General features: G+C 47.1%; 1 protein-coding gene across 1 annotated transcript in view; it reads left to right on the top strand.

The window, feature by feature from the left end:
- Positions 1 to 22,857, top strand: part of LOC138480784 (adrenodoxin-like) — a 364,929-nt gene that overhangs the window by 259,510 nt on the left and 82,562 nt on the right. Inside the window, exon 3 of the mRNA XM_069612526.1 lies at positions 6,269 to 6,398. Coding sequence (XP_069468627.1) covers positions 6,269 to 6,398 — 130 coding nt within the window. The remainder of the gene's footprint in view (positions 1 to 6,268; positions 6,399 to 22,857) is intronic.

The following is a 22,857-nucleotide window of genomic DNA, read 5'->3' as shown; positions in this document are numbered from 1 at the left end:
GCATCAGTGACCTATTGTTGATAAATGCACCCTGGTTCCATGCTGGAAAGCCCAGAACAAGAGCAGGGCACATTACATTTCAATAGGGTGACTGCCACGCCCTCTTCCACCACGCCAGCTTGGGGGAGCCCTTAATAGACTCCCCCGAGCTGGCATGGCAGGGGGCCAATGGTGCCCAGGGTGGTTCTACCCTGGGGCCGGCACTGCCCTAAGGCCGGCCCTGCTCACGAGTGAGAGAGAGGGAATCATTGTCACATTTTATTCATCCATCCATGGTTCTTTGGCCTGCTTCCAACTGGGTACTTGAAACTATAAGCCTCCTTACGAGTCCAGCGGTAACACTTTTCAGGTGCCTGACTTCCTACTGCCACTGCACCATTACAAGTCCCAGCAGATTGGGAAGTCAGGCGCTGTGAAATGGAACTTCCCTTTCCCGTGGAGGGAATGGGAGACGGAAGCACTGCACGCCTCCGTGAAAACTCTGCGGGTGGGTGCCGTTACTGTGTTACCTGCAGAGTTGTATTGTGGCAGCCCGGAAATGGGAACAGTACGGTGGAACCGGCACTCATACTTCCAGACCGACACACTCGTAATGACTAAAAGGCAAACAAATAAAGTGACTTTAATTTTTTATTTCAGAGTCTAATTAGGCGGGAGCTCCCCCTGGTGGGAATATGCTGTAGCTGTCACCTGAAAAGTTTGGCTCTTGTTTGCTCATAGGGGACCCAGCCTTTGTGCAGGAACGATGTTCACATTGCAGTGGCTGTGCACGATCCCAGATTCTCACATCTCATCCCACGCCATGGATGGCGAAGGATCTGTCAATGCTGTCGGCAGCGGAGAACATTGCCAAGAGAGTAATGAAGAAGCGGGGACAAATTAACTAACATTTGCAGTGGTGCTAAAAAATGAACAAATGCTGACCTAGCATTGAAAGGAGCAACCTGATTTTGTCGCAATCCGTATTATATAAAAACGTTTGCAGTAGAGCAAAAATGAATCACACCTTTTCTGTACTATTTTCGCTGCATATTATAAGAAATGTGCTTGCTACATTTTTTTTCATTATCTGCGCAAACAGAGTAATTAAAACAGCCTGTGTCATTTTCTCCAATTGAAAACATTTTCACGTGATATGGATTGGGATTAAACCCCCTTTGCTCCCTTCGGATGTATGTGATCACTGCGACGATTTATCTGTGACAGCCAAAAATGTGGACTGTCGCAGTACACGTTTCACTCTATATATAGGAGGGGGAGACCCCCGCATCTCCCTCTACTCTGTCCAACATATATAATTTACTGTACCCATCCACCACTCTTCTCTCCAAGCAGGTGCTCGCCGTCTGGCTGGACATGGATACCATCCATGACAAAATGCGAGTCACACAGGACAACCTGAAGTCCAAACCTATAATCCAGGCTACTGTACTCGCTGCACATGGCGCTGCACGTGCCACTTCATCAGAAATACTCAAACAAGGTCTTGGAGCCACATTGAATCAGGAGGAGGGGGGCATTCACTTCCAAGTCCACCCAGTTTACCATTAAATACACCAAAGCTAAGAAATCTAAGCAGTCGCTGCCTTCCAATGTCAGTGGCGGAGTAGTCAGCACCCATGTTGCCCTCGTCCCACCCAAGTCTGGAGAGCAGCGTTGCAGCATGCCACGCGGCACAGATTCTGCATCCAGATTATGCATTATAAAGATCTGTGGTTTGGACCTGTAGGGTTATATTCCGGAGAGCAGCCCATGGCTCTGACCATGAGTAACTACTGCCCCTCTCGATAATGGAAAGCTAAGCCAAAGCTGCGTCCCCAGTAGGTGAAGTGCACGTCAAAGCTGTACTCGTGTACACCTGCAAGAAAGTGGCCGTAAGGGTGCCACCTAACATACCATTGATATGATATGGCATTTATAACGCGCCTATACACAAGTGTTTCAAGGCGCGACGAGGCAAGGGAGGGGAAAAAAGGGAGGACAGACAACGATCCTACTAGGCCAGGTGACATTCAGATCGTGCATTGTGCTTTTCACTGGGTCTACACAAAAGGCATGAACACAACTGTGCCATCGCTTATAGCACCAACCTCATTACTGGCATCGTAACAAACACAGCAGATTGGCAGTGGAGTAACTTTGCTGAAAGTGTTGGGGGGGCGGAGGGGCATGACATCTAAAGGAAAGGGGCCCCTGCCAAATAAGGGGGACAAAATGGTGTGCCACAATAGTTGGGGTGGGGGGACAAACACCCTTGTCACCCCCTAAAATGACACCCATGCAGATTGGTGAAGGACATTCTATTAACGGGCGACCGGCATTGACAGTAAGAGTACGGTTCTCTCAGGTCTGTGACCAGGCAGAAGACGCGAGCCTCTCGGCAACCATGAAGATGTCTATACAAACATTAAGTGGAAAAGCTCCACATATCAGTTAGTGAAAAGTGGGGGCTGCCCCACAAGGCAGAGACGATTTGAAGAACAGGACTTGGTACCACAACCCAGAAGAGATTATAACGGTTTAATAGGTCCTGCAAAACTGCCACCCCCTTCCAGTGCCATTCCCAGGAAGATTGAATGTACCTTCACAGCCCAGGGTCTGGCTCAAGCCACAGAAGAAAAGGTCCTAATAGTAAAAGGCCCCACTCCCTTCTGTTCCGGCACAGAGGGACTGTGGAAGGGGGCACTCCCTTCTGTTCCGGCACAGAGGGACTGTGGCAGGGGACTGCTGAAGACTTAGGGTTAGCACCTCAAATCCAGCCTGCTCAATCACAGGCGGCTGATTAGCCAGAGCACGTGGAGTCCTGTTGCATCTCAGACCTTCTTTCAATGGATCCCGTTCAGTGGCCAGAAATAGTATTGAAAAATCCCCCTCGCCCGGCTGCGAGGGAGTACTGCCCGAGGATCGCACCACAGCCCCGCGTGAAAGCCTGGTGGTTCAATTAGGGAAGCAACAGCAGCTGGGCATGAGCGGGGGAGGTCTTGGGCTGAAGGTCTTTCCATCCCAATCGATGTTCTGTTTGTGAGATGCTGCACTCTGCGTATCACGCTAGCCCTCGCATGTTGCTGACATGGAAAATGGAGCGCCCAGCAGTAGCTCGGTCTGAAGGCCATTATTCGTTAAGCACAGACCTAGCTCGAGAGCAGAAGAGCACTGTACAGATAGTGGGTAGCTGCCATTGGGCTGACATCTTTTAAGAGTAGCACAGTAATGTGTGGTCTGTGCGTCAGTATATGTGTCCATTGGAATTAGTCCTTGGTCAGGAGTTGAAGGATGTTTTGAGAGATTTGCAGAATTGGAGAATTGTGGGAGCTTTCCGAGCTGTGGATCGAGTTCCAGATAAGTGACATGTGACACGTAACCGCCAGGCATGCCGGTGTGCCACTCATGACTGCTGTGTGGATGATGCATGCAGTCGTGAACAGTATCCTGGCTTGGAGCGGAAGTCAATGTAGTTTGCATACGATGCGGGAGATTCGGTCAACTTTCTGTGCTCCCATAATAAGACGTGATGGACTGCTTTTAGGGAGCAGCTGGTAGCCTTGTTGGGAGAGCATTTCCCCCATCGATGTGAAAAATCACAAGGGCCTGCACTATGGTCTGGAAGTCCTGCAGCAGCATTAAAGGGTTTGATTTTTCAAAGGGTAGAGATTCAGAGCCAGGCTATTTGGGCCTTCTTGCTTATGTGTTTCCGGAAGGACAGGCTGCTGTCAATGGTGAAACCTAAGGATTTTGCTGAGTCCGAGAGTTGTGGATCAAATCCTTCTTGGCACATATCATTGAGCCATTGTTGGACAAGTTGTTTTTTAGTGGGTGGACTGATGAGGACAAATTCAGTCTTAGATGGGTTTAGTTTGAGGGAGGCAGTCGATATCTAGGTCTGGATGATGACTAGGCAATTTCAGACATGAATGATGTCCTGCATGCTAATTACCCTCATGTACAACCGAGTATCATCCGCGTATTTGTGGATGGCTATATTGGGATTTTTGAGGAGAGAGCCCAGAGACTCTGTGTAAAGATTAAAAAGGATTGGTGAGAGGAGGGAACCCAGTGGGGCCCCGTCGGTAGAATGCAACACGTTCATCTAGACAGCCTGGTGTATGCCTGAGAGGTAAGAGGTAAACCAATTCAGAACAATCCCAGAGAATACCATCCTGTCAGCAAGGACACAGTGGTCCAAGGCGTAGAATGCAGCCGCGAGGTCAAGGAGGACGAGGGGGCAAGAGGCACCCTTATCCAGGATTTGGAAAGTATCATCCACCACCTGGATGCAGGCTGTCTCGATGCTACACTGGGGCAGAACCCTGACTGATAGTCATTTAGAAAGTGAAGTTGTTCGATTCTGACAACTACTTTGTTCAAGATTTTGCCAATAAATCGGAGGTTTGTAATGGGTGAGTAGTTGTGCAGATCGTTAGGAGCCAGGTTTATTTTTTTCAAAACAGGTTATATGAGACCAGCATTGAGGATGTCCGGGAATGATCCTTCTGTGAGGGAAGCATTAATGATGCTGAGGAGCGCTTTGTGCTCCTGGCCTGTCATTTGTTTAATGGTTGGTGCCCACGATTATATCGTCAGATAAGAATTTGTTTTCAGGGAGGCAATCATTTGTAAGAGATCCTGGGGAGAGACACAGGAGAGAATTCGGTCTGCAGGGGCAGTGTGCGTGCCTGGGTGCTGTGAGAGGTTGATTCGATGGTCTCTCAGATTTTGTGATGATTCCATCGCATTTTTCCTGAGTTTCTGGTACCGCTGGGTCGGGTGAAGGGTTGGTACAATGCTTTACTACTTCAAAGAGGGCTTTTCTCCTGTTAGAGGCTGTCACACTCATGGTGGAACAGTAAGCAGTTCTGGCCTCGGTAATCTGCATCCTACAGATTGAGCTGAGAGATTTGAGGTTGGTGAGTTTTCATGGGTTGTGGTTTTTACGCCCCCGTTTCTCCAGGGGTCTGATTGAGCGTTTGTTGGAGGCTAGCTTAGTGGTGTACCAAGGGCGGATGGTTTGGTCTTTGTCCAGCTGAATTTTAGGGGGGCATGAGTATCCACCAATTTCATAGCAGAGTTGTTGAATAATTCCAAGAGGCCCGAGACATTCCCTGTGGTGAGGGATGTATGCAAAGTTTGCTTCTAGCTCTTTGAGCGGGAAGGTTTTGAATGAGCAGCGGTGAGCGAGGGGGAATTTAGCCTGACCTCTGGTGGCCGTAGTTGAGTGGGTGACTGATAATGGGATGGCGGTGTGGTCAGACCAGTCAAGTGGGATAGGGTCTGCACAGGTAATGTGGGGGGATCACTTGATGTCCTGGGCTTACACACCTGACCTTTGTGCCCAGTAGGGTAGCCACCACCATCCCAATAAGAGATGCTAACCCTTGCATTGGACTCTGTCCCCGGGGGTTTTCCAGGGAGTTCCTAACAGTTTCCAGATTATGAATGCCAGATATAGCTTTGAGGCTGAATAACTGAGATTCTGAGTTAAACCGAGCAGAAGGGACGGACGTTCTGTTATCCAGCCCATTTCTCTATTTTCTGACTCATTGCTATTGGGAATACCGACAGTTGGAGCCCCTGATTTATGCCAGATAACCAAGCTTTCTCCATTTCCTTCTTCCACTATCTCTTCCTTCCCCTGCTTTCTTTCCACTCTTACCGGACCTGTATTTTTGCCCCGTCTCGATTATCTCCACTGCATTGAGAATCAACGGCCTAACCCATCACGGATATCAAAACCCTTGGAAGTGAGAAAACTAGCAATGACATTTGGATTGTTTAGTCATCCCTCATATCATAGCCAAATCTATGAACCTCTGCTTCATGGGTCTCCATACCTATTAGACATTTCGATAAAAAATGTATTCAACTTCTAAAAATGAAATCATAGGCGTTATTTTATGGCAGCAGTACACAGCATAAATCCCCGTAACATAAAATAGCAAGTCATATAGCAACGATTATCCATGTATTGCTGCTTTCAACCCTGCAGCATCATTTGCAACCAGAGTGATTTACCAAATACAGTTGATGCTCTTTCCATAGCAAGTGTGTCTTCTGAGTTTTTGGGGTTTCATAGCTGGTGTCTGCACCTGCCATTGTTTCTGAATCCTTAAGTCTACAATAAAGGTACATTTCTATGATGTCACTTCCTGTGATTCCATAGCGGGGCCAAAGGTTGGGTGATGTCACCTCCACTATCCCTGTGGGTTTGATGACATGTTGTCACTGGTTTAGAAAGTATTACATTCCACTCATGCTGCTTCTTTCCCTACAGGTGCATGTGAAGGGACGTTGGCCTGCTCTACGTGTCATCTTATATTCGAGCCGAATGTCTACGACAAGATAGACCCCGTTACCGACGAGGAGATGGACATGCTGGACCTGGCATATGGACTGACCAACACGTAGGTTGCACCTTCATCACAGTCCTTGAAAATTGTTTCCTGGGTCCCTGTTGGACAGTTTACTTGCATGAGGCCATTGAAGTAGAACTCTAAAACTCAGGACATCCTGTCCTCACTCTCCTCCTATCACCTCCCTCCCTCTCTTCCCGGCTCTTCCTCTTGCCCTTCTGCAGCCACCCCTCCTCCCTCCTTCTCTGCCTTTTCCTTTTTTTCTGCTGACGAGGTTTCCAGACAAGTCCAATCTATGAAAGTCTCGTCTATACAGGTTCACCCCTGTTCTTCCAAAACTATCAAGGACCACATCGACTCCCTGGTTCCTGCCCTTTTGCAACCACTCCTTCGCCTCTGGAGTCTTCCCATCCCCCCTTAAGCACTACCTTGTGCACCCTCTTCTTAAGAAACCCTCTTCTGACCCCTCCTGCCCGGCTAACTATCGCCCAATCTCCATCACTCCCTTCCTGGGCAAGCTCCTGGAGAAACTGGCCATCTCCCAGCTTAACCTCCATGCTGAATCTGTTGGTAGTCTTCATGACCATCAATCTGGCTTCAGAGCTGCCAGAAGCACGGAAACTGCTCTCCTGAACATCCGTGAGGACTTGCTCTTGAACCTCGACTCCAACACTCCGTGTGTTCTCATTCTGCTCGATCTCTCTTCTGCCTTTGACACTGTCAACCATGCCATCCTGCTCAACCGTCTCCGTGATAACCTGGGTATCACTGGTCAGGCTCTGGCGTGGCTGACATCTTTCCTCTCCAATCGTCCCTCCCAGGTCCAACTTGGGTCCTTCCTCTCTGATATCTCTTTCTCCACCTGTGGTGTCCCCCAGGGATCCAATCTCTCTCCCTGGCTGTTCAACCAGTATCTGGCACTCCTTGCCCACCGCATCGCCGCTCTCTGCCCCAACTTTCAGTGCTATGCGGACGATACCTAGCTCATTTTCAGGCTACCCTCGGCCTCCTCCTCTCCTTCCCTCATCTCTGACTGTCTGTCTGCTATCCAGGAATGGTGTGCCGCCAATGACCTCTGCCTTAATGCCAGTAAGACTGAGATTTTACTCATCGGCACACCCACTCCCTCCTTCCCTGCAGCTCTCTGGCCGGCCTCTCTTGGCCCTCTTCCTGCTCCTACCTGCAAGGCAAAAAACCTTGGGGTCATCTTCGACTCCACACTCTCCTTCTCTCCTCATATATCTGACGTCTCTAAGAAGTCACACTACCAGCTGCACCTCCTCAGAGGTATTCTTCCCTTCCTCTCCTTCCCCCAGAAGCTCACTGTCTCCGAGCCCTGGTTCTCTCAAAGCTGGACTACTGTAACAGCCTCTATCTTAATCTGCCTGCCTCCACTCTCCGCCCTCTGCAACTCATCCAGAATAGAACTGCGAGACTTGGGACCGTATCTCTCCAGGACTGAAATCTCTACACTGGCTCCCAGTGGCTGCGAGGATAAAGTTCAAAACCCTCTGCATTGTCCACAAGGCCTACTGGGGCCTGGGGCCTAAATACCTTCAACTCTCTCTTCCTAAATATCTTCCTTCCCGAGCCCTTCGCTCATCCGTCTCAAACTCCCTCAGGGTCAGCCGCTTCTCGAAGCAACGAGCTGGTGGTAGATCTCTCTCCGCGGCAGGGGCCTCTCTCTGGAACAGCCTTCCTGCCTCCCTGAAATTTGAGGAGAACCATCTCCGGTTCCGGAAGCACCTCAAAACCTTCCTCTTTGCTTCTGCTTTCTCTCCCCCTCTCCCCTGCTAATTCTTCACTGAAACTGCACTCAATCTGCAACTGGGCCACTCTCACCGACCTCGTTCCTGGGCCCAGCCACTCTCCACTTGCACTGCCTCCCTGGCAACCCCTGCACTGCGGGACTGTCTCTGTATCCCTACAGCCCCCCCTTCCCTGCACTTGTCTACACTTACCCTGCACTTGCCACCAGCTGGCCCTTTTCTTGTACTGCACTTCCCCCCTCCCCTTCCCCTTGCACTTCTCCCTTCCCCCTACCCCTGCACTTGCGCGATCTGAATGACACCTGGCCTAGTAGGATCGTTGTCTGTCCTCCCCTTGTTTCCCCCTCCCTGCCTCGTCGCGCCTTGAAACACTTGTGTATAGGCGCGTTACAAATGCCATATCATATATCATATCATAAGAACGACTTCTTACAGCAAAACTTAAGATGTCTGTAAAATAGAAAGAGGGAAGGTAATTGGCCAAGGCATCCATTCTCCTGTTGCCATGGTACCGCCTCTACTTTATAATACTGATGTACTTGGAAGGGTCTGCATCCTTGAGAACTGTCTGTCTGAGGTTGATACAGCTATGTATACATTAGTTCTGCCCTATCAGACAAAGCCATTTTTTGGAGCAGAAATGCATGCTTTTCAGTTAATTTGCATACCCACAATTCATTTCTCAGTGGCTGTGACGTGGAGGAAGGGCTGAAAGGAGGGCACTGGGGCCTGTGTGACGTGTTGGCTGCAATGGCCTATTCTACTCTCAGATTTTTATGGTAATTAGAATAGAAACTTCTCCTCTAGGCAAAAGACTACAATATTGTGTGTGTTGACGAGTGTGGTGGACAAAATCTGCCTGAAAATCTGGAGAGGGGCCCTGAGATTCTTAGCATCCTGTGACATGGACAACCTTGTATCAGTCTGAAGACCCTCAAAAAAATGTGTCAGCTGGCTGTGCCGCAAAGATACATTTTATGTCCTGGTCCTGCAAATGAATTTCCCATTTCCAGTACCTAATGTAAGAGAAGTATGTAATACACAGTGGCCGCTGGTGAATTTTTTAGTTGGAGGGGTGTAAATATTTGCCATAAATATGCGAGAGCTTGGAAATCCGAGCCAACCAAGTGGTGATTCTCCTGTGAGAAAAGGTTTTGATTAATGGGTTAAAATGGTGTATTGTATAGCACGCTTTCCGTTACAAATTGTATAAAAAGCCAGACCGTTTGAAATCAGATTTGTAGGAAAACACAGACAAAAAAATATCCTATAGATGCAAGTCACCAACAGTGCACAGGAGCAATTCCTCAATGCATTTTCATGATGCATTTGCCCACAACATGTCTGTATAAAAAACATTTTCACGCTGACTGGCCATACATTTCCATCCTGGCTGCACCTATCTATGCCAGTATTGCTATATATGAACAAACTCAAGTTTGCTTTGCGCATAATCACAACAATGATAGCACAAGAAAACATGCCCAAGTTGGCTGTGTCCGCATATACCAACACCGACTAAGAACATACTTCTGTTGGCTTTGCCATTAAAAATGCAATGTCACAATAAGAAAACCTGTTCGAACTGGCTGCACCAATGTAGGCCAGTCTAGATACATAAAACACTTATTTTTTTGCTTTATCATAGATCCCCAGTAAAAATGGCTGTGCCATAATAAGTGCTGTGTAACGACTCTTATCATGCTTGCCTTATCATAGATGGTGAGTAAAAAAATGTCATGCCACAGTAAGAACTGGGTATAATGGCTGCACCAAAATGCCGGTCTACTCACGTAATAACACTCATGTTTGCTTTATCATAGATGGCGAGCCGGAGAGCCACATTGTCAACCCCATGGCCCCCCATTAAGTCTGAATATGCGGGGAGGCGCTGGAGCGTCCCAACATGCTTTCAAATATGCAGTTCCTCAACCTGCATTGCCAATGGGCCAGGCTGGGGAAGCAAAATACTCTTGGCCTTGCGTGGCCCATTGAACATGCATTATGGAGAACATAAACTGCCAAAGGGCCATCAAATTTGCCTTTGCAGTGTAAGTTGCAGCTCCTTCATGATGGGCAAGTGTAATGGGGGGTTGACGCCCCCATTCTCGACACTTTGTACAATGTTATTATATTCCTTAATACATTGTTTGCATATGGAGAGGTTAAGTGCACCCTATTTTGAAATATTCTAAACAAAAGAGATGAGTATGCCAAGAGCAAAGTAGAAGTATGCAAAAACTATGATGAAGAGAATACAATTTGCTATGCTAAAATGGGTGAAGCAAACTGGGACAAGACCGCAGAATGGGTACAGCACAGTCGCAAGAGATGCAGGGCGTTAAAGGAGGGGGGTATAGAGAAGAGATAGGAGAGGTAACACAGGATGCCAGGATGGGGTGCTGAGGGTGGTGGTGATGGGAGAATAGGGCGCGGAGGAAAGCGAGTGTTGTGGGCTATTAATGTGAGTGTTTCGAAAGGTGTATAATGAAGGAGGAGAGGGAGCTACATTCTTGGTGGTTGATTGACCCCAGATCCTACGCCTGTCTGCCGTTTGGGTATGTTAGGCAGAAACCTGTGCAGTGCCCTTAGGGACCACTGCAAAAAGTTTAAGACTACAGGAGTAAGCAGTAAACCCAATTGGCAGCAGTCTGTACCACCCAGATTTACCTGGTAGCTGTGGCTGAGCAGTCAGACTTCTCTCAAGAAGAGTTAGGCAGTATATAGAGTATACACAATAGGGCTAAAAATACAGTAGAACAAGCAAACACTGACCAGAGTTTGGTATAAAAGTATATAATTATTTATTTAAAAACACACTTGTAAAAATACACTGGAACTAATATGTCAAGCAAGTTCAAACACAGTCACTATAAGTATATACACCTCCCTAGTTAATTATTCGACAAGTCTAGGTTAAGACACCACTTATTTAGCAAAACAGAGGTGAGCGCGTAACCGTAGATGGCACTCCAACAGATCACACCTGAACCGGAGAAAGAATTATGCACACCATTGTTCCCTGTTTTTGAGTTGTAGCTTCCCCCTCCTGCAACTGCCCCCACCACCTACCTTTTAACTATGGCGTGAAAGAGCCTTGGATTATCTTGTCTGTAGACCTCAGGGAACAGGCATGTTGACATTTGAGACACATAAGTAGTTGTCTTTCCCACTGGTACATATTGGAACCAATGCACAAAAATGTGTGCTCGCTGAGATTTGATGCCATTTTTCCTTGCAGCTCCACCTTGCACTTACCCAATTCATGTAAGTCACTTGCAAGATAAAGGAGGACCCGCCTGCAGGCACAAAAGACCGTCACCCAGTTCTTCCGTGTATATTTAGGTATGGGTAGGTTCTGTACTCTTGAATATGTATTGCCACATGGGCATTGTGTGGGTGGCATTCTGAGGTCCGCCCCCGGGAATCTCGGGTTTGCGGCAGTGGTCGAAGTGTACAAAAAGAAGTAGTGGAACTATGTTAACTGCTGGCCTGCACCCACTCCCCAGAAACCCCATCACCAGGCCCCCTTCCAAACACGGTGCAAACCCCCAAACACATGCACCTGCCTTTTAAGGGAACGTTTAGCACAGAGCACTGAAAGTGCAAGTTTAAACTTCTTCCTACACTTTTATTTTAAAATGAAACGATTCCGGAACGGTTTCTTTTTTTAAATAAAAGTATAGTAACAATAAAACTTAATTTTAAAAAGTGTGGGTGTACCGCTCCCGCTCACTTCGACCACTGGTTTGCGGTGATGGGCCTTTAAGAGCTGTGACTGTAAATGTATTTTGTACACCTCTGTTCAGGAGGGGGATGTAAAATAACATGGACATGCTCATGCCAAGCATGAGTGTTTCTATTTTGGGTAGCTTCAGGGAAGACCATGCACAAGGGAAAGAAGTTTATATCTGCCAACAACCAAAGTCCATCTTGAATCAATATATGCCTTGGCCTTTGGCAGAACACCATTATTTACATTCTGCACCTCGAAATCATTTTGCGCCGGCAGATTTACTTTTGTGAATCAGTCCAAGGGGAAAACAAGGCTGTTTTGTGCAATTGAGCAAAAAATGGACAACGGGTTCTGTCAGTCGGCGCCATTGAGTTTTTAGCAGCCAACACGCCCCTTATAGCTCTAATTAGCAGAATTACTTTGACCCGCCAACACTCTCTAAATGTGCAGGATGCTCTTACTCATTTTGCATGTAGTTATCTGCTCTCTTTTCAGGGGAATGCTCACACTGCTGTTGCTGTTTGTTATTCTGCTTGTCCTGGTGCCTCAGCAGCCATCTTTATTAGAAGAAAGCATGCATGCAGATTTTTGCTTACTGGGCTGTCCCATTGTATGTGCTTTCCTCTTTGCGTCATTTGTCTCTTATTTAATTCACTAAAGACACATAACTTTAAATAACTGCACAGGCTTTGGGATGTTGGAGCAATTGGCAATGATAGTAACCAGAGGAGAGAACCCACACCTTTTAGAAGAGGTTATTTCAGATCAATTGGTCAATTGCTACTGTAGCGGAGCTCAATCGCTGGACTCTATTTGAGGTGTGGTTAGTTTGTCAACTCTTTATTAGCAGCTCTGCAGGAGAACACAGGCAAGGAAAATCTAGAGGCATATCGTGTTGCGTGTTCTATTTAATGATCGCACCTGACTAGTAAGAACTCTGTCCTTGCTCTCAACTCAGCTCAGAGAAAGGTCTAGCGTTCTTCTAAAGCGACAGATGAAGCTATCAGCAACTGGACTGATCACACAGGGCGTCTCCCCCTGGCTATTACAGAGATGATTTAGTGCACTTGCTACAATGATTATATTCAGAGTATGCTGGCCTCAAAGTATATTCCCTTCAGAACTCACTGACACAGCAATTCACAACCCACAAACCTGGTGGCTTGCTCACTGGTCCTGCAACAGCTCCACGCCACTTCTTGTGTCGCTCCCTAATGAGCACAGAGCCTCATTCCAGGTATGGTGGTCCGGAAATAAGGGTGCTGATAGCAACGTACCAGCACACATTCCAGACCACCAATCCAAACCCTGTCCAGCCTCCCAGCATGGGGCTTAATTCACATTTCCAATCCAAACCCTGTCCAGACTCCCATCATGGGGTTTAATTCACATTTCTAATCCTAATCCTGCCCAGCCTCCCAGCATGGGTCTTAATTCACATTTCCAATCCAAGCCCTGACCAGCCTCGCAGCATGGTTTTTAATTCACATTTCCAACCCAAGCCCTGCCCAGCCTCCCAGCATGGGGCTTAATTCACATTTCCAATCCAAGCCCTGTCCAGGCTCCCAGCATGGGGCTTAATTCACTTTTCCAATCCAAGCCCTGTCCAGCCTCCCAGCATGGGGCTTAATTCACATTTCCAATCCAAGCCCTGTCCAGTCTCCCAGCATGGGGCTTCATTCACATTTCCAGTCCAATCCCTGTCCAGCCTCCCAGCATGGGTCTTAATTCACATTTCCAATCCAAGCCCTGTCCAGCCTCTCAGCCTCCCAGCATGGGTCTTAATTCACATTTCCAGTCCAAGCCCTGTCCAGCCTCCCACCATGGGTCTTAAATCACATTTCCAATCCAAGCACTGTCCAGCCTCCCAGCATGGGTCTTAATTCACATTTCCAATCCAAACCCTGTCCAGCCTCCCAGCATGGGACTTCATTCACATTTCCAACCCAAGCCCTGCCCAGCCTCCCAGCATGGGGCTTAATTCACATTTCCAATCCAAGCCCTGTCCAGGCTCCCAGCATGGGGCTTAATTCACTTTTCCAATCCAAGCCCTGTCCAGCCTCCCAGCATGGGGCTTAATTCACATTTCCAATCCAAGCCCTGTCCAGTCTCCCAGCATGGGGCTTCATTCACATTTCCAGTCCAATCCCTGTCCAGCCTCCCAGCATGGGTCTTAATTCACATTTCCAATCCAAGCCCTGTCCAGCCTCTCAGCCTCCCAGCATGGGTCTTAATTCACATTTCCAGTCCAAGCCCTGTCCAGCCTCCCACCATGGGTCTTAAATCACATTTCCAATCCAAGCACTGTCCAGCCTCCCAGCATGGGTCTTAATTCACATTTCCAATCCAAACCCTGTCCAGCCTCCCAGCATGGGACTTCATTCACATTTCCAATCCTAATCCTGCCCAGCCTCCCAGCATGGGGCTTAATTCACATTTCCAATCAAAGCCCTGCCCATCCTCCCAGCAGGGGCTTATATCACATTTCCATTCAAGGCCTCCCAGCATGGGTCTTAAATCATGGGACTTAATTCACATTTCCAATCCAAGCCCTGTCCAGCCTCCCAGCATGGGGCTTAATTCACATTTCAAATCCTAAAGCGCTTTTTCAGCAAGGGCTGTTCGTGAAGGGCTGTCTGAGGTTGTCAGAAGTGCTGCTCCTTTTCGCCTGGATTTGCTGCAGTGTTTGAATATTTCCATTCCAGTGCCACGGCGCATATTTTTTTTTTCTTTCTCACGGACTGTTTTCCAAGTCCTCAAGCACCGCCCACCCTACCCACAAGCCCATATACATCAAAGCCACGCGCTTTTGCGTGCGCGCTTTTTCGGCAAGGGCTGTTCGTGAAGGGCTGTCTGAGGCTGTCTTGGGCTGGGTTGGCTGGTGGCTGTAAATACTCTTGGCTGCTTTTAAGGGCAAGTTGTTATCATTTTTTATGTATAGGAGCACACACCTTTCTGTAGTGAAGGAGTTTGTTTATTTTTTGCCCCTTTAGTAAAGCTATATCCTTATCTTTTATATAATTGTTGGCGTGCAGTACTGTCTCGCTGTCTAACAAACTAGCATGCAGCGTGGGCGGCGCCCGCTCCCAGGTAGGCTTTCATTCCTCTTAGTGTGCTAAACAAACAAGTATCACCTGATTCCAGTGAATATCGTGGTCCTTCGTAAATATACCCTGAAAACAGGTATACCGGGAGTTATTACAGCCTGCTGCTGTGGCTCGTTCTTCCCTAAAACAATCTGTTTTACCCTTTGCTATCCCTGTTGGCCCAAAATTACAACGATCCCAGTCCCTTACTTCTGATGTCCAAGTTCACTCTAATACAAATGCCTCTAAAGGAGGAACAGATCTGCTGACGACTACTCAGAAAATGGCGCCGACAGTAGATGGCGCCTTGGTCTCGACAGCTACGGTCACCGCTGAGGGGCCGCAATTGCCGTTGATAATGCAAGACATAAATTCTAGATCGGCTATTCCTAATACAGCCATCCAGGTCGAGATCCATAATCCCCCCACTACAGTCGGAAACAACTGCTCGAGCACTGAAAGCATAGTGAGTAATGGCTTTAGCAGGGAGGTCCCAGATACAACAATGGAATCGGCATGTCTTGCAATAGAAACACAAGCTATTATGTCTACAAAACTAGCCATGCAAACCCCTTGCTCCTCTGATCAAGATACTAATATAGCCAATTATACACACCCTAGCACCACTTTGCAACTGAAAGAAAATTCAACTTCAATCATGGAACCCGTACGGTGCTCGGTGGCAGCGCAGGTAAACCGGCGCCAAGCTTACGAGCAATTGCGTATAACAGGTGAAGTGGACGAGGACGATATGGAATTCTTGAATTCATCAAATAACTCATCCTGTCCCACTTTGGATGTGTTATATATTTGCTCGAATACCGGTGACTTGATACAACTGCAAGAAGATACTGCACATAACGCTACCATTATTCCTGCCAAAAAAACTCCCTCTCCCCAATCCATTGACCTTAATCCTGCACTATCTCAAGTGCTGGATAAATCCCAGAATCAAACTGTAAATGAATCGTTATCATTCATAGCGCCTACTCCCAGGCGCACAAGATTCTTAGAAGCTGACCAAACCTCAGAATTTTTTATACACAAAACCCTAGACAAGCGACTTTCATTTCCGGGAGCACCAGCACTAAACAATACGTTGAGTGCAATGAATACAGCTCTGCTAACTATAGCAAAATTATATGAGGTATTAGGTAGCACGGTGTCCTACCAAACACAGATTTTAGAACATTGTTTTGGCAAGGACTTTACTACTGTAACTAAGAGCCAGACTGTTCCCAACGATACCCAGCATGTAATCAATATACCCGGAGATTCTAACAGTTTTACATTTAAGAACAGACCACACCAAACTCCAAATTCCAAACCCATAGACGTGTCTCAGTCCATCACAGTGCAAGAAACAGTAGATTCTCGAAATCCTGTATGTATCAATGCAGGTCATCACTGATGATACCATGCAACCATCGGTAGATTCTGGCTTGGCACAAAACCCAGTCAACTTTTTTGACATGTTTACTCAATCTTCATCTGTGCCAACAAATAAAGTGCTAACCATCCAACAGTCGAGAAAAGAGTGGAAAAAATGAAAAAAATGACTGAAAAAAAGGAATCATTGTCCCAAGTCTAGAGATAAAGTACGAAAATGTATCAAAATTTCCTCTCGACTAGAGAAACTATCTGAGCCTTCAGTCCCTGAAAAAACTACTAGCCAGATTTTAGTATCATCATATAAGCCTCTTAATGATTTGTGGCCCTAACAGAACAGATCCCTAGGACAAACACTCCAACCTTATCTATGATTCCACCCAACATTGCACCAGTGCCAGCTATGAGGCCCAATATTGATCCCGGGGAGCACAATGACAATGTACCTCTCATTTCTTTGACTTATTATTTAAGCTCGAAGAAGAAAGTTGAGACAATAATCACTCAGCTTCAAGAGGAAATAAGAGCCTCTATTAACGCATACACAATGCATTCTCCACCAACATCACAACTAGTATCCCCACCTCATGTAGAGATTGCCCAGGCTGCAATGACCACGACCATGGAATCTCTTAGAAATACAGTGGATAAATCTGGTGCTGAAAAGTTAAACCATCCTGTAAATGCTCAAATCCTTAATGACAACAATAGAAGTCACGAGAGAATCCTTGAGAATGAGCTATCAACCGAGTTCTTTATTGAAATCATCCCCTGATCATAACATTCACCTAGAGCCACTATCCCAATTTACAACTCCAGCACAAGAACTCAGAGAATACATAACGTCTTCTATTGACGCCTGTTAGGGAGAATTCTCTGTAAGGCTAATTTCCCAAACCTAGTGAGTCCCCCAGCAGCTTTGCTGGATTTTTTGGGTTTATTTTTTTCTCTCCTGCTAAGAGTGAGATTCTTTTGCTCCCACTCTTAGACATGATTTGAGGTGTTCCTTTAACTTGCCATGTGTTTTATGGGCTACGGGGTCTTTTACTCCATAGGGTCTCATGTGTTTTTTTGATGTGGGTTACACAGCACCCTCTGTGCCGTAACCCAGGGGTGTCGTAGCGACCCCCCAACATAGACTCCATACCCTGGGACTGACTACTGTCTCCCAGGGCATGTAAAGTCACCATTGGCTTTGCTAGTCCCAAATTATGAACAGAAACCAGTACAAACCATCATATTGTGGATGTACTGGTCGGGGCAATTCGATTGCCCCGGGGTTTGTTGTTCGAGGGGACACGTCTCCGTCCCCCCTGCTGGAGTTTTGGCTGGTGGCAGTGGATACTACTTTTTATATTCGACCGCGAATATATCTCTATGGGATTTTCCCATTGTTCGAGGCTACCAACTTTAATTATTTAATTCTTATAGCCTCAAACATACCGCCGGTTTATTTATTTAATATTAATTCGCCGGTTGGTATTTTTTTTGCCAGAACTCGATTCTAAAATGGCGTTTGTGTTCTCTTCTGTGACTCCGACCCAAGTCGAGCCCTTTGTTCCACTTTTTGACGGGCTTCTCCACAGAAGCCCCCAAAAGTGGTGCCACTCTGTCTGTGTACCACAGGGGGTGTGGGAGGGGGTTTAGGCACCCTGGACTGAGTTACCTTGGTAACTCAAGTCGCACTCTTGTGTGATTGGCCCAAGTGGTGAGCCGGCCGGCTCACCACTTAGCATGTTTGATTGACAGCTAGGCTGAGTGAATGGGGGTATACTGCATAAAAGCAGGGCTTTGGGGACTGGAACTTCAGGAGTCGCCACAGGACCTAAGAATCTGAGGAGGGAGAAGCTGAGCCGGCCTGCAACAACGACACCACTGGTGGAGCCCTGCTGAACCATCTCACCACTTTTCCCGACGACAGAGGAGATTTCCAGTCCGGAGAGTCTTCTTCCTTCGACTGGTGGGGATAACCAGTCTACCTTCTTTTCGCCTTCCTGGAGCATCTCGTGGCCGCCTTGCCTGTGCCAAGCACCCCGGCAACCGGGATACCACGTTTTCACCACTATCGCAAACCGAAAGGGTAGTACCTTTGTACCGGAGAACTCCGCGGCTGGTTTCTTCCCTGGCAGTGCAACGACCTTCATCCTTCCTCCACAACGAGATCTTCTCCTCCTCTGGACGGTGCTGCGACTTGAACCAGCTGCCAGGAACAACTGCCCCCGCTGGAGGATCCTCTCCATTTAAGGTACCGTGTGCCGCCTGGCTTCCCTTGCAATGTTTGAACGGGGTGTATTAAATCCTCGTCTCTCGAACCTGGGTTAGCCTGGGCCACCTTAGCTAACTTTCCTGCACTGAACTAAACCTTTTTCGAACTACCTCCACAAACTTTGAAGACTCTAACTGTCTGATCTTGGGCATCTTCGTCCTGGCTCCCTTGAAAGTGGGCCTGGCACCTAAAATTCCTTGCTCACCAGTAGACTGTGCCTTCCTAACTTACTGTGGTTCTTTAAAAAGTGTTTAGTGTGTATGCTTCCATAATTCTGCTTTTCCCTCCCCTTTTTATTTAACTTGTTGGAGTGCCATCGAACGTTAAGCGCTCACCTCTGTCTGGAAATAAGCGGTGTTAACTAAGACTTGTCCAACAAGTAATCAAGGATGGAAATATGATAATAGTGATTGTGTTTTGAACTTATCTTACCAATTTAGTGCTAGTGTGTTTCAGAAGTGTGTGTTAAATAAATAACCCCAAGCTCTAGTCAGTGTTTGCTTGTGCTACTGTATTCCTGTACCTATGTCGTATGCTCTGTATACTGCCTAACTCTTCTTGAGGGAAGTCTGACTGCTCAGCCACAGCTACCAGTGAATCTGTGTGGCACAGACTGCTACCAAGTGGGTTTACTGCCAAACACCTGTAGTTTTAATGCATTTAATGCATTTGCAGTGGTCCCTAAGGGAACTACACAGGTTTCTGCCTAACACTGGTGTACAGCGGTGGGATTTGTATTGAGTATACATTTTAGTGTGCTTAAAGATACCTTAGTGCAACTAACCACAAAGCTTAGCACTAAAAGAAGTATTTTCTAAAAACCTGTCAACTATGGAAAGTTATAGTCCCTTGCTACAAAAACTGCTGATTGTTTAAGAGTTTTCTGTAAGCATAAGAATCTCCTGGCTAAAGGCAAGAACATGGAGCTAATAGAAAGGTTGTTAGCAAACCAAAGTCTGGATGGTGGTTCAGAGGAACCTACCACTCCAGCAACTGTAGATAACAGCAATGATATTGATATGAATGTTAGTATTGATAACTTTGAGTCAGAAGCAGAAGAGGAGGTGGAAGAGTTGTCTCCCCTGGGCCTCTCCCTGCCCTGCCAGCTGTGCCTACTGGACCCTTACCAGGTCCCACACTTAATCCTCAAAATATGGAACTAGAAAAATTGAAGCTTGAATTAGAATTCAAAAGAATTAATGCTCAAACAGAACAACGGCACCAAGAACTAATGCTCAGAGAAATGGAGGTCAACCATGAGCTAGAAATTAAAACATTGTCTATGGAAAGTGCTTCTCTCTCCGAATCCTCTAGGAGTTCCAGTCCCAAAAGACCCTGGATGCCTAAGGAATTGGTGGGTATGTATGAGCCAAAGTTGGATGTGTTGGACTGGTTGAGTTTGTTTGAATATAATCATGGGCTCCAGAACATTACAGGAAATGAGTTACTTTCCTGGTTGTTCTCTAGGCTCCCCCCTGTTGCAACTGATGTGGTAATGGAGTTGGGGGAGGAGGATAAGAAGGATTATGAATGTGTGAAACTAGCTTTGATAGCTAGATTTGGGAAGACCCCTTCCCAGTACATTAAGAGGTTTAGGACCCTCAAAAAGCATGATGGTACCCCTTGGGCTACCTGGGTGAGTGAAAGTTTGAATAACTTAGAGGGATGGATTAAGGGTTACAAGGTGAACACTTATGAAGGAATGAAGAATCTTGTGATGTTGGAGTCAATTTATGATGCCTGCTCTCCTGAGCTCAGACAGCACTTGGCTGATTCAAAGGAATTAGATTCCAGGAAACTAGCTAAGGCTGCTGACTTGTGGTTTGCCAACCGGGCTACTCACAAGGACTCTAAGGTAACTCAGAAAAAGGATGAGGGAAAGCAGCCAAAAAAGGACTCCAAAGAGAATTCTAATAATTCCAATCCCAAAGAGGGCCCCAAACAGAACAATAGGGGTAAACCCCAAGGAAAACCAAATCAGAGTAGTGTACCCTCTGGTGGTAAACCAGAAGGAGGTCAGAGCAAGCCACCATTCCAGAAAGCATTTGGTAAATGCTTTGTTTGTGGCTCACCTGACCATGTGAAAGGAGATCCCAGATGTAAGGGTAAACCTTCAGGGGTCCAGCTTGTCTCCTTAGCCTTCGCTCCAGAGGAGGAAGTACAAATGGCAAGTGGAAACTTTCTACTGCTGGCTGATGAACCCATTGGAGTCTCAGCCAGTGTTTCTTTAGTGTCTCTGGGTCTGTGGGAATAACAGAATTTAGATGTGTCAAATCACTATCGGTAGATTCCGAGGAGCTTAGAAAAAACCCTTCAAAGGCTAAAATGGCACTAACCTGATCTGACAGCAAGTCCCTGGTATGCAGCAAATGTAGAAATAAGAATCCCCCTGATCGATCTTGCTCCACCCACTCCGGGGGTAAAATACACCAGAGCGGGTGTGAGCAAGTCCTCCCAGGGAAACCCTCAGGGGAAGAAAACCCTGGACGATGGTGTTCACAGGTGCTCCGGGCGTGTCTTGAGGTAAGCCAAGGTCATCTTGATGATGTCATCTGGGAGTATACAATACAGGTAAGATAACAGGTAAGAATATTTAGCACAGAACTTCAGGAGATGTGCAGAAAAGGCAGAGATCTACACTTACTGGAAGAATGTTGAACTCTCAGCCAAGAGATTCGAAGTTATCGGAAATCACGATTTCTGGTCCCTAAAGCCGGAAATGTTATATCAGTTTCCCTTGAAGAGAAAAGATATGCTTTCTGTAAGAGAACTATTATGAAAGGATAGAGGACCAGGGAAAAGAAAGAATGCTAACTTACTTTGAAGGGGATGGTTGAGGGAGCGGCCAGTCAGAGAGGGTGCCGGAAGCACGAGAGTTGCCGAGGGAAAACAAGGTTCTGTTAAGCCTGGAGAGGAAAAGTAACAAGGAGGAAGGAAGGGAAGGAGAGTGAATTGCAGGGAAGAATAGTGACAAGGAATCACGTAGTAGTGAACGTCTATCTAGTGGCAAAACCTATGAAGCGCCCCATTCAGGAGTAGCGACGCGGCAGGTATCCGTGTTTCCTTTCCTATATGGGATCATGTGACCGCTCGCCTGCGTCGTAGAAGAGCGTGAAAAGTCTATACCGTTGTGAGCCGCTACGGGAAAGCCGTCCACGGCCATCTTGGACAGGCGGACGCAAAGGGCTCCGCACATTCGACAGCGCTGCCAAAGCGACCAATGCCGCAGAGATGTGACAGTATGCCCCCTCCTTAGGGGGGGCGAACCCGGTTTACCGGGGTTGAAACGAAAGAACTGCCGTATGAGTCTAGGGGCATGTACTCCTGTGGCAGGTTCCCAGGTTCTTTCAGCAGGAGAGTAGCCTTTCCAATCTATCAGGAACTGCAGTCGGCCTCTATAATACCGGGAATCACAAATACCGTCCACCTCATATTCTGGACCGGTGTTTGTCATAACCGGAGGGGGTTGTGCCTTGGTAAGACGTTGGAAACGGTCCTTTACTGGTACCTTGATCTGAGAAACATGGAATACTGGATGTATGCGGCACCACGATTGGGGTAAGGCCAGGCGAACAGCGACAGTCCCTACTAGTTCTGTTATTTTAAAAGGGCCAAAGAATTTAGGAGATAGTTTAGATGGAACCAGATGTCTCGGAAGAAATTTAGAGGACAACCAAACCAACTCCCCCACCTTTACTTCCGGCATCTCACGGCGATGACGATCAGCAAACCATTTGGTCCGATCTTGTGCTGTTTGGAGAGACAGTCGGGCCATTTGTTGTCCACTCCGTATGTTTGCTATCAAATCTTCGATCCCTGGGCAACTGGTGGAGGGTGATGATACTGTAGGCACAAAAGAAGGGTGAAAACCATAGGAACAGTGGAAGGGACTGGTCTTTAATGAAGAGTGGGTAGAATTGTTGTAAGCGAATTCTGCTAAGGGAAGTAGATCGACCCAGTTGTCCTGTGCTGCAGAAATAAAACACCGTAGATAACATTCTAAGGTTTGATTGAGGCGTTCGGTTTGTCCATTGGTCTGGGGGTGGTATTCGGAACTCAGAGCTCTCTTGATTCCCAATGTATGACAAACTTCTTTCCAGAAGCGAGAAGTGTATTGAGGCCCTCTATCAGATATTATGGTGTCTGGTAATCCATGTCGGGAAAATATCTCTTTGATAAATAGCTTGGCCATGTGGAATGCTCCAGGGATCCTTATCAATGGGATAAAATGTGCCATCTTGGTAAAATAGTCGATAGTGACCAT

Source organism: Ambystoma mexicanum, chromosome 5p, assembly GCF_040938575.1.
Source record: "Ambystoma mexicanum isolate Mex_15411 chromosome 5p, UKY_AmexF1_1, whole genome shotgun sequence".
NCBI classification, from domain to species: Eukaryota; Metazoa; Chordata; class Amphibia; order Caudata; family Ambystomatidae; genus Ambystoma; species Ambystoma mexicanum.
This window is presented reverse-complemented; position numbering and strand designations above follow the sequence as displayed.